At 43.8% G+C, this 13,917-nt stretch overlaps 1 protein-coding gene across 1 annotated transcript; it reads left to right on the forward strand.

The window, feature by feature from the left end:
• Window positions 1–250: 250 nt before the first annotated feature.
• Window positions 251–13,263, forward strand: Stmnd1 (stathmin domain containing 1). Its single transcript, XM_005355105.3, has 5 exons — window positions 251–340; window positions 5,754–5,934; window positions 9,088–9,239; window positions 11,702–11,833; window positions 12,544–13,263. The coding sequence occupies exons 1-5, from the start codon at window positions 254–256 to the stop codon at window positions 12,826–12,828; spliced, it is 837 nt and encodes a 278-aa protein (XP_005355162.1). The 5' UTR covers window positions 251–253; the 3' UTR covers window positions 12,829–13,263.
• The last annotated feature ends 654 nt before the right edge of the window (window positions 13,264–13,917 follow it).

A 13,917-nucleotide genomic window follows, 5' to 3' on the forward strand; every position in this document is an offset into this window, starting at 1 on the left:
CATTCTGGTAGGGGTTTGGATAGTTTCTCAGATCTTCTAGTTTTCCTTTGCAAAAGTCCCATCGCTGCTCAGGTCCCAGGTCTGCGTGACGCGGTTTATTGTGGCAACAGTTCCCAGCAACTGCCCAGATGCTGAGCACCTACAGCCAAGCCTGGAGGTGGGGGGGAGGAGGGAGCGCTGGGCTGGGATTGGGAAACCGGGGACTGAAGGACAAGATAGGAGTTCCCCGGGCACTGCCTAGAGAGGAGGCGCAATGGGCTGCGGACCTTCCCAGCAAGCAGGGGACCGGAGCCAGAACCGCGTGCCTTCACCCAGGAAGGGCTGGGAAGAGGGATCCAAGGTAAAAGACAATCACAGACCGTGTTGGAGCACACGCCTGGAAACCCAGCATGCAGGCGGCTGAGGAAGGAGAATTGCTTCCAGTTTGAATTTAAGGCCTGTTTGGATTACAGAGTGCATACTGAGACTACATAGCAAGACACGGTCAGAGAGAGCAGAAGGGAAGGAGGTACGAAAGAAAGGGGGGGGGGGGAACCTGAGGAAGACAAAACCACAGAGTAGTGGCAGGATTTCCCACGCTTCCGCATTCAGGAAGCTCTGGAGTTGTCTGGAGCCAGTCTGGAGATTACTGCCCTCTTAGTAGGTACCTAACAGAATGAGAACCAAGCATGTTTATTCTGCCACTGATGCTTGGAGTCTCCAAATCAAGAAAGAGTACATGCATCTATGTATCTATGTCCAAGAAGACAGATGTATGTGCCCATACCCCGGGCAGATGAGGAATAACAGGAGGGCTTGTGGTTCTGCCCATCACCCTGGTTTCTCAGGGGAAGTTGGGAGTTCCTGGCAGTTGCCAGCAATTGGTGGTTCCGGAACTCCTGTTCTCTGTATTTATCTCCAGCACAAAGCTCTGTTAACCACCTAGCTACATCCTCTGGACGGTGAAGCTCATTGGGGACAGGGACAGAGGGAACCTAATTTGTAAGTCTCCTTCCCGTCTTTCCACTGTGCCTCAAGCTTGTGTCCGTGTCATTTCCCTGGCAATATTAAAGCGAAGTTCCCACAATGCAATGGGGGCAGAACAACTGGGTTGCTTACCATTCTTCCCGGACTCTAGAAGAGCGATTAGGCCCTGCTAGCCTTAATGAGCCAGGCTTGGCCACCTATAAAATTGAGAGTGAAAGCAGAGAAAGTTTTAAATTTTTTCAATGTGATCACATTGAAAAGAGGAACAACAACAACAACAACAAAAAGAGGTCCGGTGACTCCCCAAGTCCATCTATGGGGTCCTGGCATGGGGTGTCGGTCTCAACAGAGGATGAGGAAGCTTAGCGGATAAAGGTGTTTATGCGAAGCCTGAATACCCTGGTCCCTCATGACAGAAGGAAAGACCTGAACACTGTTTTATGAGCTCCGCACATGTGCACACACACACAGAAATACAGTTTAAATTTTTATGGCAAGAGGGACTGATCTGGGTGCTGATCCGGGTATGGTCCTTCCCATCACTGACCCCATTATGATCCCGGCTCCAGACTCTCCAGCAGAAGTGATCTGGCAAGTTGCTCTGGTCATGGTGTCTCTTCCCAGCATTAGAAACTCTAAGACAGTGGTCAAAAGGACTCTTTATGGGTTTTCTCTAACATCTAATATAAGTCTTGCTTTTTTACTGCAAAAGGACTAAGTTACTTGTTAAAACATTATGTATATGCATGTATTTGCAAACATGTCTGTGTGCATGCATACACATGCATGCGAGGGGAGTGCATGGCCCATGCTTTTGTTGAAGCCAGGGTTGATGTTGAATATCTCCTTCTGTTGGTTATGAAGTATTTATATTGCATTTTTATATTGTGTGTACACACCAGCAGAGATCAATAAACAGCCTGTGGAAGTCAATTCCCTCCTTCCTCCATGTGGGTCCCAGGGATTGAACTTGGGTCCTTGGACTTGACAGCAGTGCTTTTCCCACTGAGTACCTCATTGACTTGTGCCTTATTTTTTATTTTTTTATTTTTTAAGTATCTCTCGCTGATGCTGGTGCTCATTCACTGGCTAGACTGTTAATCAACAAGCCCTGGAATCTTCCTGTCTCTGTCTTCCAGCGCTGGGAATCCTGACATATCCCGCCACACTCGCACTTTTCATGTGGGTGCCGGAGATCCAAACTCATCCTCATGTTTGCACATCGAGTGCCTTAGGTGCTCAGCCATTTCTTGGCCCTCTTAAATCTTGTTAAAGAGTCATTCCTGAGTGTCTTTGAGGGGTTGCTATTTGTAATTATATTACTAAGAGTAAATTAGCAAGATTTCTAGTTCCAAAGTCTTCCCTCAGGTCCACAGGCAAATGCATTTATACATGCTTCTGCTCATCAAGTGATTGACAATTTCAGCTTAGAGAGTATCAACAACTGATTCCTGCCAAGCTGTTTGGAAAATATGTTTCCCAAAAGAAGCTACAGAAGTACATACAGTACTTACACTACTTACACACACACACACACACACACACACACACACACACCTCAAAAAGCAAACAACAGGCACCTGTGTATAGTTGAAACCAGTGTCTTTTTTTAAAAAATGCTGGTGACTCTCTCACACAGCTGTCAGCCTGGGACTTGTAAGTTTTTAATGTGAAACCTGATTTTAAAAGAATGTTAGCTCCAAGGCATTGAAGTATACAAAAAGATCAATCTGAAACGTCGAACTTATTGAACCTCTGCTTTGACAACTTCATTTTGGGAACAGAATAGAATCTCCCACCCTCCTTCTATCATCCCACCCAGTACCCTTCTTATGGAAAACTTCTAGGTTAATACAATATGTAATATGTATTTGTGTGAAAATATAAAGCTCGCACACATGGCGACATCCCCAGTGTATACAGATTCAATTATTTATCAGTATCACTGGTGTCTTTGACTTACAGCTACCTCAATCAAAATTACAAAATGGGGCCAACATTCCTCCACTGTGTTATGAATTGACGTGAATTGACATGACATTCGAAAGGTGGTCTTAGTTTTCCAAAGAGAAAACCTTTTATCTCTTTCTAGAAACTTAAGGCTGGTGTATTAGGAGATGAAAAAAAAAAAGAAAGAAAAGAAAATTGTTCAGGTTTTCTTGCACCTGTCTGTAAATGCAAATGGGTAGAGCTCCTCCCTGGGGTTCCCATCCCAAATCAAGCCTTTCTGGTGATGAGGAAGCCATTGGGAGGCCATCTGAAGTGGTAGTGATAGTGAAGTGGTAGCTTGAATCCATTCCAAGCTGTAGATTGCAGAACGTGTGGAAGAAAGCCAACTCATCTGGTCTATGAACACTCAAAATTTCACTTCGTTCCTAAGTGTTTTTTCAGCATTTTGCTGGCTGCTGTGGCTGCCGTTAAGCCTCTTCCATTTTCAGTAACTCAACTTACAAATGTTATATGACAAAATCAATCCTTACATGTCACATGGTGCATTGCTGGGTTTTGTTTTGTTTTGTTTTAAGTGAGTCTACAAAATGCAACACAATACAAAAATGTGAAAATATGCCTTTCACTATCACTGGCTTTAAATACCTGAAAACTAGGGAAAGAATTCACAATGAGGATTATACATCTTTAAGTTCAACCAGAGCTCTGAGGCCCCAAGAGGGAAGCATCCCACAGTGTCTGTCTTGGATTCCTTTGTCAGATGGGCACATCCTAGTGTCTCCTGAGGGGAGAAGCCCCCATTGAGGAATTGCCCTGATCAGACTGGTTTGTGGACATGTCGGTGGGAATGTTCAATCTGTGTCATTGCGTCTTAGAAGTGTATAATTTTATCATTTTCTTTTATTTCTTTTATCATTACTAGAGATCAAATTTGGAGTCTTGTTTGTTGGTTGTAGGCAAATGTACTATCGTTGACCTGTATCCCCAGAGTGAGGAATGGGAAGGAAGGGTCCAAATTACTCTGAAACTCCTGTTCTTCAGGTTGGACATCAGACACATTTTGTAACAAGATGTGGACCTTAATAAATTGGTCAACCCCACCCCCACAGCCTTTTTGGCCAAAGCCCAAAGTGCCTTCCCCAGCTGGCTATGACCGCTGACAGGAATTTCCCCAGCAGATGCTCCTTGTTCATGTTTCCCTGACATCCAATAATCTCCATTGCAGTGTAGGCTTCACCCCCACAGAGTGTGCCTTTTCAGGCAAGCATGCTAACTCTGCCATGCAAATGCCTGTCTCCCTAGACTTTCCTGAGCAATATTGGCAGAAGCCTCCATCACCTATAACCCTTACATTCTAGGTACCTGGAAAACTAGCATTGCATGATTGATATTAAGGACTGTTCCCAAGGAGAAGTAGCCAGGTCTCCTTGGACATACCCTTTGATGCCTGCATACATGAATGACTAAACACAGAAAAATGCTTTGCAGACGGGTTCTCTAGAGCTCTCATTTCAAAAAAGTCTTTCCAGTAGTTATAATGAACCATTGATGGGTGCTACCAGGCCAATTCTTGATGGCTTCCAGGTACTTTTCCTATTATCTCAAAGCCAAGTACTTGGATTTTTTTTTTTATGGTGCAAATTTTCTTACCAACCATAAACAGAGTCCTTTTCTGTTTAAGTTTCTCTATTCCTTTTACTCTGATTTTTGTTATCAGGTTTCCCTGTAAATTGGGCTAAAGGAAACTAGCTATAACCATGCCACAATGTGAATGCTTTATTCTCCTGAACGATCTCTAGCAGATTAGTTTGCCAGCTTGAAATTTAGCCTCACACAAACTCTCAGGACATGGATAGAAAGTAGAGTCCTTTGCCAGAATTTAAACTCACGGGCCCTTGTCCAATGCCCAATAGAGTTCTCATTTCCATTTGAAGCCTCATGGGAACAGTTTGTACTATCAGCATTTCTGTTGATATTCTGAACTTCTGTGCTGTCTTCATGATTTCCCACTGAACTCTGCTTATAGCATTCTAAGGTTTCCCTTGCCTGCATCTCCAAACATTTCCAAGTTTCTCCCATAATCCAGTTCTATAAGGTTCTGAACAACACCCTCAGGAGCAGCCACAGTAATGAGACTACTTCTCAGTATCAATAATTTCCCATGTTAGTAAGTTTTCTGTTACTATGACAAAATGCTTGGGATAAACAACAGAAGTGCGGAGGATTTATTTTTGCCAGAAGTTTCAGAGGTTTCAGTCCATGGGCACTTGGTCCTTTGCTGTGAGACAAAAATTAATGGCAGAGAGCTTGAGAGAGAGCAAAGCTTCTTATATTATTGAAACTGGAAAATAGAGTCAGAGAGCAAGGGCCTAGAGACAAGATCCACCCTCAATGACCTATTTCCTCTATGTACCGCACCCCAAGTCCATTCAGCAATGATTCACCAAGGAGTCACTGCATTTATCATTCTCATGGCCCAATCACCTCTCAACACGGCTACCAGTTGGGGACCAAGCCTTCAATATATCAACCTTTAGGGACATTTTTATATTCAAATCAAAACCCTCTCTCTGTGTGGTTCTTATTTTAAAAAACTAACAAAAAACCAATTGTGATTGCATCTGGGGTTCACATGAATAATTCCAATAGCCTGACTTTCTTAAGAGCAGGACTTAATCACATCTGTAAGATCACTATATTGTATAACATGACACCCACGGGCTATGATTACTAATCAGACTACTACAGATAGCAATTGGTAAGTGCTCACAAATCAGACCCTGCTAGATTGTTCTAGTTTTCCAAAGAAATCTCACCAAACTGTTCTCTTTTCACAGGCTAGTGACAGAGTGACTTCTTCCAAAGAGAACTGCAGCCCCAAAACGGAAGCTGCATGGCCCAAGGACACTGCAGACAATGCTGAAAATCTAGACCAGCAAACCCATATAGGAAGCCTGCCTGGGACTATTCCAGAGAGCTCTCCACCTCCTAATGAAATAAATGGGAGAGTAAATTCAGGTAACTTTTGCCTCTGCTCTTGTTGCTCTCCAACAGACATCTGGTCGACCTCTAAATATATAGTGTATGTATCCAATGACCCTTTCTTTTGGGGTCTTAGTGTACTTTAAATGGAAAGGTTCTTATCTCTAAGACATTAGAATTTAGTCTTAGGCTTTTATCATGTGAGTAAATAATGTTAGCCATTAATCTTGTGGGTGAAGTAGTTAAAGCCATCTTAAAACAACAAGAGCAGCAAGAGCCCTTGTTGAGACTTGAAAACACATTTTAGGAGTAGAAACCACACGACGTAAGGGAATGTAAGCCCCTGTGTTGTTGTCTTCCTAAGGGAAAGGTTTGCATTTGAAAGAATAAATAAAACCTTCATTAAACTGTCCCCCTCTCTCCCCCCATCCACAGCACAAGCAAGTGCACAGTAAAAACATAAAAGACGTAATCATTATCTGGTGTGATGTTTAAAAAGCTATTTGTGGCCCTTCTCATGCAATGCTGTGGCCTCCCCTCCTTTGGAGCTCTCCCTTGTGGTTGAGTGATGACATCTTATTTATATAGTTGGTCTGCCTTTGGAACAAAGTGAACCGCACAGACCTGGAGGGAAAGAACATCAATTTAGTTTAGGGGAAAACTTTTACTCCACGTCCCTGGCATTTCTTCTCTCACTACAAGTTAAGATAGAAAAATAAAGAGGATGGGGCCAGAGTGTTGGCTTAGTGGTTATGAGCCATTATTGCTGGTACAGAGGACCCGGGTTCATTCCCAGCATCTATATCAGGTAACTCACTAACACTTGTACCTCCAGTTCTCGGAGATCTAGCTGATAAAATGATGTTTGTATGCATGTGAGTACGTGTGCAGGTGCCGGTGCATGTGTTGATATCAGGTATCTTCTTCAATTGATGTCTCCCGTATAGAGAGAAGCACAGTTACATGTTGGAACACTTTTCTTTTTGTTATTGTTGTTTCATTTCATTTTGTTTTAAGAGACTAGGTTTCTCTCTGTAACAGCCCTGGCAGTCCTGGAACTCACTCTGTAGACCAGGCTGGCCTCGAACTCACAGAAATCCACCTGCCTCTGCCTCCCATGTGCTAAGATTAAATGTGTGGACCACCACCACCCAGCTTGGGTGCATTCTATAAGACTCAGTGCCGAGCTCTTTGCATTGAGAATGGGCTCCATTTCATACACCTAAGAGGCTGAAGAGCCAGAATTGGAAAGCACTGATCTGCTTGGCCCTTTAGTTATGCCAGGTGACCTTCAGCTGAACACTTTCTCGTGACGGGGTGGGGGGGGGGCTAATGTCTGAGATGAGAAACAGCTGGCCGTCATGGGAGCCGCCTCTTGCATATGTTTTCAAACCACAAAAAGCCGTGAACATTGTCTTTGTAACCACGGACTTTAGGAACAGCTGCGAAAGCCCCCCGTCCACTGAACACAGAGGACTTTTTGAAGAGAGTTCACTTCAGAGGGCTCTGCACAGTGTCAGCTATGACTTGCGAAGCAGAGCTATCTTCGGGCCCACAAGCCTGCACCTTTTATTTTATGACCTGATGGTGTGGAGGTGGCTGTTTCTGGGCATGGGTGATTTGCAGCGAGGAGGCTGCTCTCGAGAATACAGCTCATAAATCTGCTCCTGTAACTGGCTCCATGGCTCATCTTTAAAATCATTAGTAAGATCTTAGCTGCCGGTGTGCTAGCTCCAGCTCGGGTCCCCTTCGAGGACTCTTTCCGAAAAGGCAGACCTCCCCTCGGAAGATTTAGCAGATGGTTGAACTGTATACCGGGGCTGCAGAACCAGCCAGCCCTTGGCAACTTCATGCTGTTTACCGTTTGTATACAAAGCATAGAAACCAAACTGCAGCTCGGAGCAGTCGCCAGGAGGATGTCCTCAGCCTCAGCTGCAGTTGAGATTGTAATTAGTGGAACAAATCAGCGTCACCCGACCCGGGTGCGTGTGCGTTGTTACAACAAAGAGGCTTGGCCATGGCAGCACGGGGACAGGGCTGGATTCTGTGCACATGAGACTTGCTACGGAAGGAATAGATTATGCTGATGTGTTTGTAAAGACAGCAGCGAAAACTTGAACTTCAAAGTATTACAGAGCTTTATAACGGAAGCCAGATATTGGGGCTGTGGCCATGGGCATTAGCAACCTGAGTGCAGTCCTTGGAACGCCCATGGTGGAAGGACAGAACCAGCTCCCTCAAATTCTCCTTCAGCCTCACAATCATGCAATAATGCACACTTGCATGCATACCCACACATAAAATAAATAAGTAAATGTAGCACGACTAATAAAAACCCTGAGACAGATACTGGGATTCAAGTTGGAAGATCAGAGAAACAAAGCAGCCAACCACTAGAAAGAGAGCTCTCGCCTCTACAAAATCTTCAGACTTGAAAAGAGAGCGAGTTTCTGCCTCATCCCACTTTAAATTCCTCCCTAGTGCTGGGATTAAAGGCGTGCACCACAACCACCCCGCCCCTATGGCTAACTAGTGTGGTTGCTGGGATTAAAGGTGGGTGCCACCACTTGCCTGGCCTGGATGGTTGACTAGTGTGGCTAGCTTTGCTTCTCTGATCGTCAGGCAAGCTTTATTTGTTAGATCATAAATAAAATATAATAAATAAATAGCTAGATAGATAATTGGTAAAATTATTTTAAAAAAGAAATTATATATTTATACAAAAGTGTCGAGACAGATTTGATTGAGTGACTTGTATAAGGTACCCATTTATCAGTTTTTAATTGTTTACTTTGTGCATGTATGGGTGTGAGGATGGTGCATGTGTGCATCATGTATCCTAGAGTGTGTGCAGGTACATATGAAGTTAGAAAAAGATGTCCCAGTGTCCTGCGCTATCACTCCCAACCTTGTTTTCTTGAGACAGGGTTTTTTGCTGGACCTGGAACTGGACTGACAGCCAGCAAGTCCCTTGTCTCTGTTCCCTGTTCCCTTACAGTGTTGTGGCTGTCCGCATGGTAACTATGCCAGACATTTTACACGGATGCTGAGGATTTGAACTTGGGTCCTTGTGATTTTGCAATAAGGTCTTTTACCCACAGAGCTCTCTCTCTTCAGCCCTCATTTAGCATTTGGGTGTTAAACTCTTTATTCTTAAATTTCTCTTTCTTTATGCTTTTTTTTTTAAAGACCCAGTTGCCAATGGGATAATCAATAAACCCCAACTCCTGGAAAGTTGGGAACGACCAAAGTCATCAGACATCCTGGAAGAGTTAATTGTCCAAGGAATCATACAAAGTCGAAGCAAAGTATTTAGAGATGGAGAGTCGTATGATGTCATGGCAAGTGATTTTGTAATTAACATTTGTTTATACTTAAAATTAGCAATAAAATATAATTGATCACAACTCATTATTTCCAGTATATAAGAACTACAGTATAAATGATATCATTTGTCTACGCCAGATTTTCCTTCTATAAATTTGCTTAGTTCTCTGTGCACCATGCTTCTCAGTGGATTCAGAATCACCCTGATCATTAATGATTAATGAAGCCAATAAAGCATTCCCTGGGCTTGACTGAATTTGGACATAATAAGTCCCAGGAAATAACAAGCTTTCATCTTCCAGGGGATTTTTATTCTGTTGTCTTGTAGAATAGAAAACTAAACTATGGTTTACCCACGAGGAAAAACTGCCAGAGCTCCAGCAGATATGCCTACATGGGAATACGTGCAACCATGAAGAAGAAGGTTCCAGAAATTGTCGTGCTCTTTCTTTTCTTCATTGATTCTCCTTGTTTTATTTGTCACTGTTTGACATTAAATATGTTGTAAAAGAGAATTCTAAAATGTTCTTGGACATACATTTTCTTTTTTGGGAAAAATTTGTAATGGTTTTAATGAAAAAAAAAATTTTCCCCCCCCCCCTCCCTTTCTCCTCTCTTCCCTTCTACCCTCCCCCATGATTCCCATGCTTTCAATTACTCAGGAGATCTTGTCTTTTTCTCCTCCTATGTAGATCCATGCGTGTCTCTCTTAGCGTCCCCTTTGTTGTCTAGGTTCTCTGGGATTGTGGATTGTAGGCTGGGATTAAAGGGGTGTGACTCCTAAATACTGGGATTAAAAATGTGAGCCATCACCACCTGTCACTTTCTCTTTTAGACTGGATCAATCTTGTGTAGCCCAGGGTAAGCTTGAACTCATAAAGATCCATCTGCCTCTTCCTCCCCAGTGCTGAGATTAAAGGTGTGTGCCACCACTGCCTGGCCTCTATGGGATAATTGGTGGTTTAGCTCTGCACTCTGGTCTTCAAGCAAGCTTTATTTGTTAGATCACAAACAAAATATCACCACAAACTCTTTAAGAAAATTTCCTGCTGAGGGGCTGGGGAGATGGCTTTGAGGGGAAAGCAATCCCTGAGGACCTGACTTTGGCTCCCCAAAGCCCCCATAAAGGAGGATGTGGTCACTCATGTCTATATAATCCTGGCTCTCCTAGATGGAAGCTCTTCCTAGATGGACGGTGGAGACAGGCAGGTCCCCTGACTCTCTTGGGTTAGCCATCCTGCACACGCAGTAGTGAACGAGACGAGCAATCTTGTCTCAAGGAAGGTGGAAGGCAAGGCTGGTCACCTGAGGCTGTCCTCAGAAGTTTATCTGTGTGGCATAGTGTGTGCACACCTGCTCTCTCTCTCTCACAAGAGAGAGAGAGAGAGAGAGAGAGAGAGAGAGAGAGAGAGACTTAAAAATTAGGTTCCTACTGATGGGTACGGTTAGAGTGATTAAGTAGAGGCTTAGGAGAGTGTTCGTATATTGTTTTAATTTTCTGTTGTAAATGCATGTTTAAAAACCATATTTTTGGAAAAGAATTCAAGTTAAAGTTTTGCAGCCCTTTATTACAATTTCACTTTTGTAACTAGATGATACATAACCAGAAAGTCACTATCACTTTTCTGAACTGCCGAAAGTGTGGCCATTCAGATATGATGGGCAATTTTTACTATTTGGCAATTGCCAATAGCAAAGCCTAGCATAGAATCGTTGCTCAGTAATAATTGATCACTCTCCATCATAAGATCAAAAAGTAATAAAAAAGCTAATCTCTATCCAAGTGAAAATAAGTAGTAACACACAGAATATTATGAAATCAATTGCTGTCCTTGAAGAGTATAGGTCAATCAACCAAAGTTAAACTCTGAATGTCTTACACTGAGCTAGAATTTCACACACACACACACACACACACACACACACACACACACACTTTCTTTCGGCTTTCAGTCTTGAGATCTCTCTGGTGAGTCCTCTTCCATCCGGCTTCAGTGGTACATTCTCAGGCTTTGTTTTAATAGCCTGGTATTTTTGAGACATCAGATGCATTTTAATGCTTCTGTGCTTGGCCGAGATGTCTCAGCAGGTCAGGGTACAGATGCTGAAGCTGGACAACCCAAGTTCAACCTCCGAACGCACAAAAAAGTGGAAGAAGAAAAGTAACCCCACAAAGTTCTCATCTAACTTCCATCCACATGCAGGGACACATTCAGGCCCTTATGTGCGTGCGTGTGTACGTGTGTGTGCACACACGCACACACATACACACAATAATAAAAGCAGCAATAATAACAATAATAAATGTATTTCTGCTCTGAACAGATTTCACATTTATACTGCATCCATCTGCCACTTAGAAAATTTAGATTTTGAAATTTGCACTTTTTGAAGCTGTTTTTTTTCTTGCCTGCTCATCTCCACTAGGCCAAGGTAATAATCGTTTCTCCATTAAAAGCAAAATGTCTTCTTCCAGGTGGACACGACGGAGAAGCCACTGAGAAAGCCGCCCGCCAGACTGAAAAAACTTAAGGTGAAGAAAGAGGTAAAAGATTTCACAATCCAAGACATAGAGGAAAAGATGCAGGCGGCCGAGGAGCGCCGAAAGGTAAGGGCAGTGGATGCTGGTCGGATGGGGTTGACTGCCTCCTAAAATGAGCAGCCGCCATACCTAACCTATCAGGAGCCTTAAGACAAATCACGTGCATTGATGCACTGCAGCTCAGTGGTCCGTGTGCTGGGGGGGGGGGGGGAGCTAGTGGGGGGGGGGGGGGGGACGCTCAACACTTTGTTTTTTCTTGAAAATTATTTTTGTGCTGTGCAGGAATGAAGTAGAACCGTGAACTCGGTTGAAATTTGTTGTTTCGTCTATATTCCCTCAACAAACACTATTCAACCCTCTGGATTAAGTCATGTGTGGGGGAAGTTTCCATCCGGGTTAGAGGGAGGAGTACAACCTGGGTAGGGATGGGTATTGAGGGAAGCGTGGGTTCTGAAGACCGTTAGGTCAGCTCCTATAGGTTTAAGCACCAGGGTCTACAACCCAAAGCCTGTTGTTCCTGAGGGACATGCCTTTACTCCAGTTTCCTTCATTTCTGCCTCCCTATTTAGTGGCCTGGAGAGCAAAGACTGGACTATAAACTCTATGGGGGTGGGCCCTGTCTGTCTCTTCCAATACGGCTCCCCGACAAACATCTGTTCCAAGACCAAGTAGTCAAGTAGAATAAGTGAAAGCGGTCGTGACAAGCAATATGGATGAGAATGTGAAGAAAATAAGATTGCCAGGGTTCTTTTCCATTCTTTAATATCACTTTTCAGACCAAAAAAGAAGAAATAAGAAAACGGCTACGGAGTGACCGGCTCCTGTCCGCCGCCAACTCTTCAGATGCAGCTGAACCAGGAAGGGCAGAGGCTCCGTTTGCAGAAGGTCTCCCAGGTGTGAGCACCCCTGCTTCGCAGAGGTCCTACACACAGGAAGGAGAGCCACGCAAAAGGAAGAAAAGTGGAAATGATGTGGCCCAGATGAATAGGGTTGACTCCTATGCGGGTTTGGGGACTGTGGAGTCAGACATGTATTACAACCGAGAGGATGACATATTCTAATAGTCCATTTTCAAAATGAATCTCACCAAGGGGTCCATTACTTCCAGTTGCAGCAGTCTTAGTGCGTCTTGTGGTCTTTAGGAAGTGACTGTGGCTCTACTCGTTGACATTGCTGCCCTGGGTTTAGGGCTCATTGTGGGAGCAGCAAGGGGATGAGCTTCCGTTGAGTGAATTAAAGGCTATACTTACCCAGGAGGGATGGGGGATCACAAGGTTGCTGTTCTCCTTCAGAGTGCCTTCCAGCATTAGCTAGAGGTCTTAGATTAGGAAGCCCTGGCCAGCTTCTTTGAATATGCTTGTGCCAAAAGAAATTCTTCCTTTCGCTGGCCTTGGCCACACCCACTGATGAGTCCTTCATAGCAAATTGTGTAGATGTGTGTTATGTTTATTAATAATCTGCGTGTTTCTTATGTTTTAATTCTTTGCTGTCAAAAATAAAGCAGTATCTTGAAAGTTGGATGAATTATAGTCTTATCTATGTAATGTAAGTCATCTATATCCAGTGGTCAAGTATTGTCAAGGATGGAGAGCAGGGATAGTGCCTTCTGCGAAAGCACTCATCCATCATGGGAGCTGCCCGGGTTCCATCATTACCCCCACCACAAACAAAAACAAATCAACAGATACCTGTGTACAGTAGCATGCACTCTTCATGTTGAAGAAGAAAAACTCTGATTGGGAAAGAGTAGAAGGGGCTGATGGGACTGAGGGTCAGCCCCATGGGTCCACTCTTTCACACAGACTGTCTGAGCTCCTGAGCTTGCTACTGTCATCTTGTCAGAATTATTTCTTTGTTCTCCACCCCCTTTACCAACTACATCCAGTAAAGAATCATGTCTTCCAAACGTACAATCTGAAGATCTCATCCATTTGTTTTCACGCTTTTCTCCTGTCCCTCCCTACATTAGACTACCTTATCCATCATGGTTCAACAGTTTTCTCAACCTCTGTACACCTTGAGGTCTGTTTAAGACCTTTGCTCCACCTTGCTTGGCCCCTCCATCTTAACTGTCAAAATAAAAAAACACATACTGCCTGTGTCCGTGGCTCAGTTGGATATTGAGGTACACTGCTAACTGGAAGATCATT

The sequence above is a fragment of the Microtus ochrogaster genome, chromosome 16 (genome assembly GCF_000317375.1).
Source record: "Microtus ochrogaster isolate Prairie Vole_2 chromosome 16, MicOch1.0, whole genome shotgun sequence".
NCBI lineage: Eukaryota > Metazoa > Chordata > Mammalia > Rodentia > Cricetidae > Microtus > Microtus ochrogaster.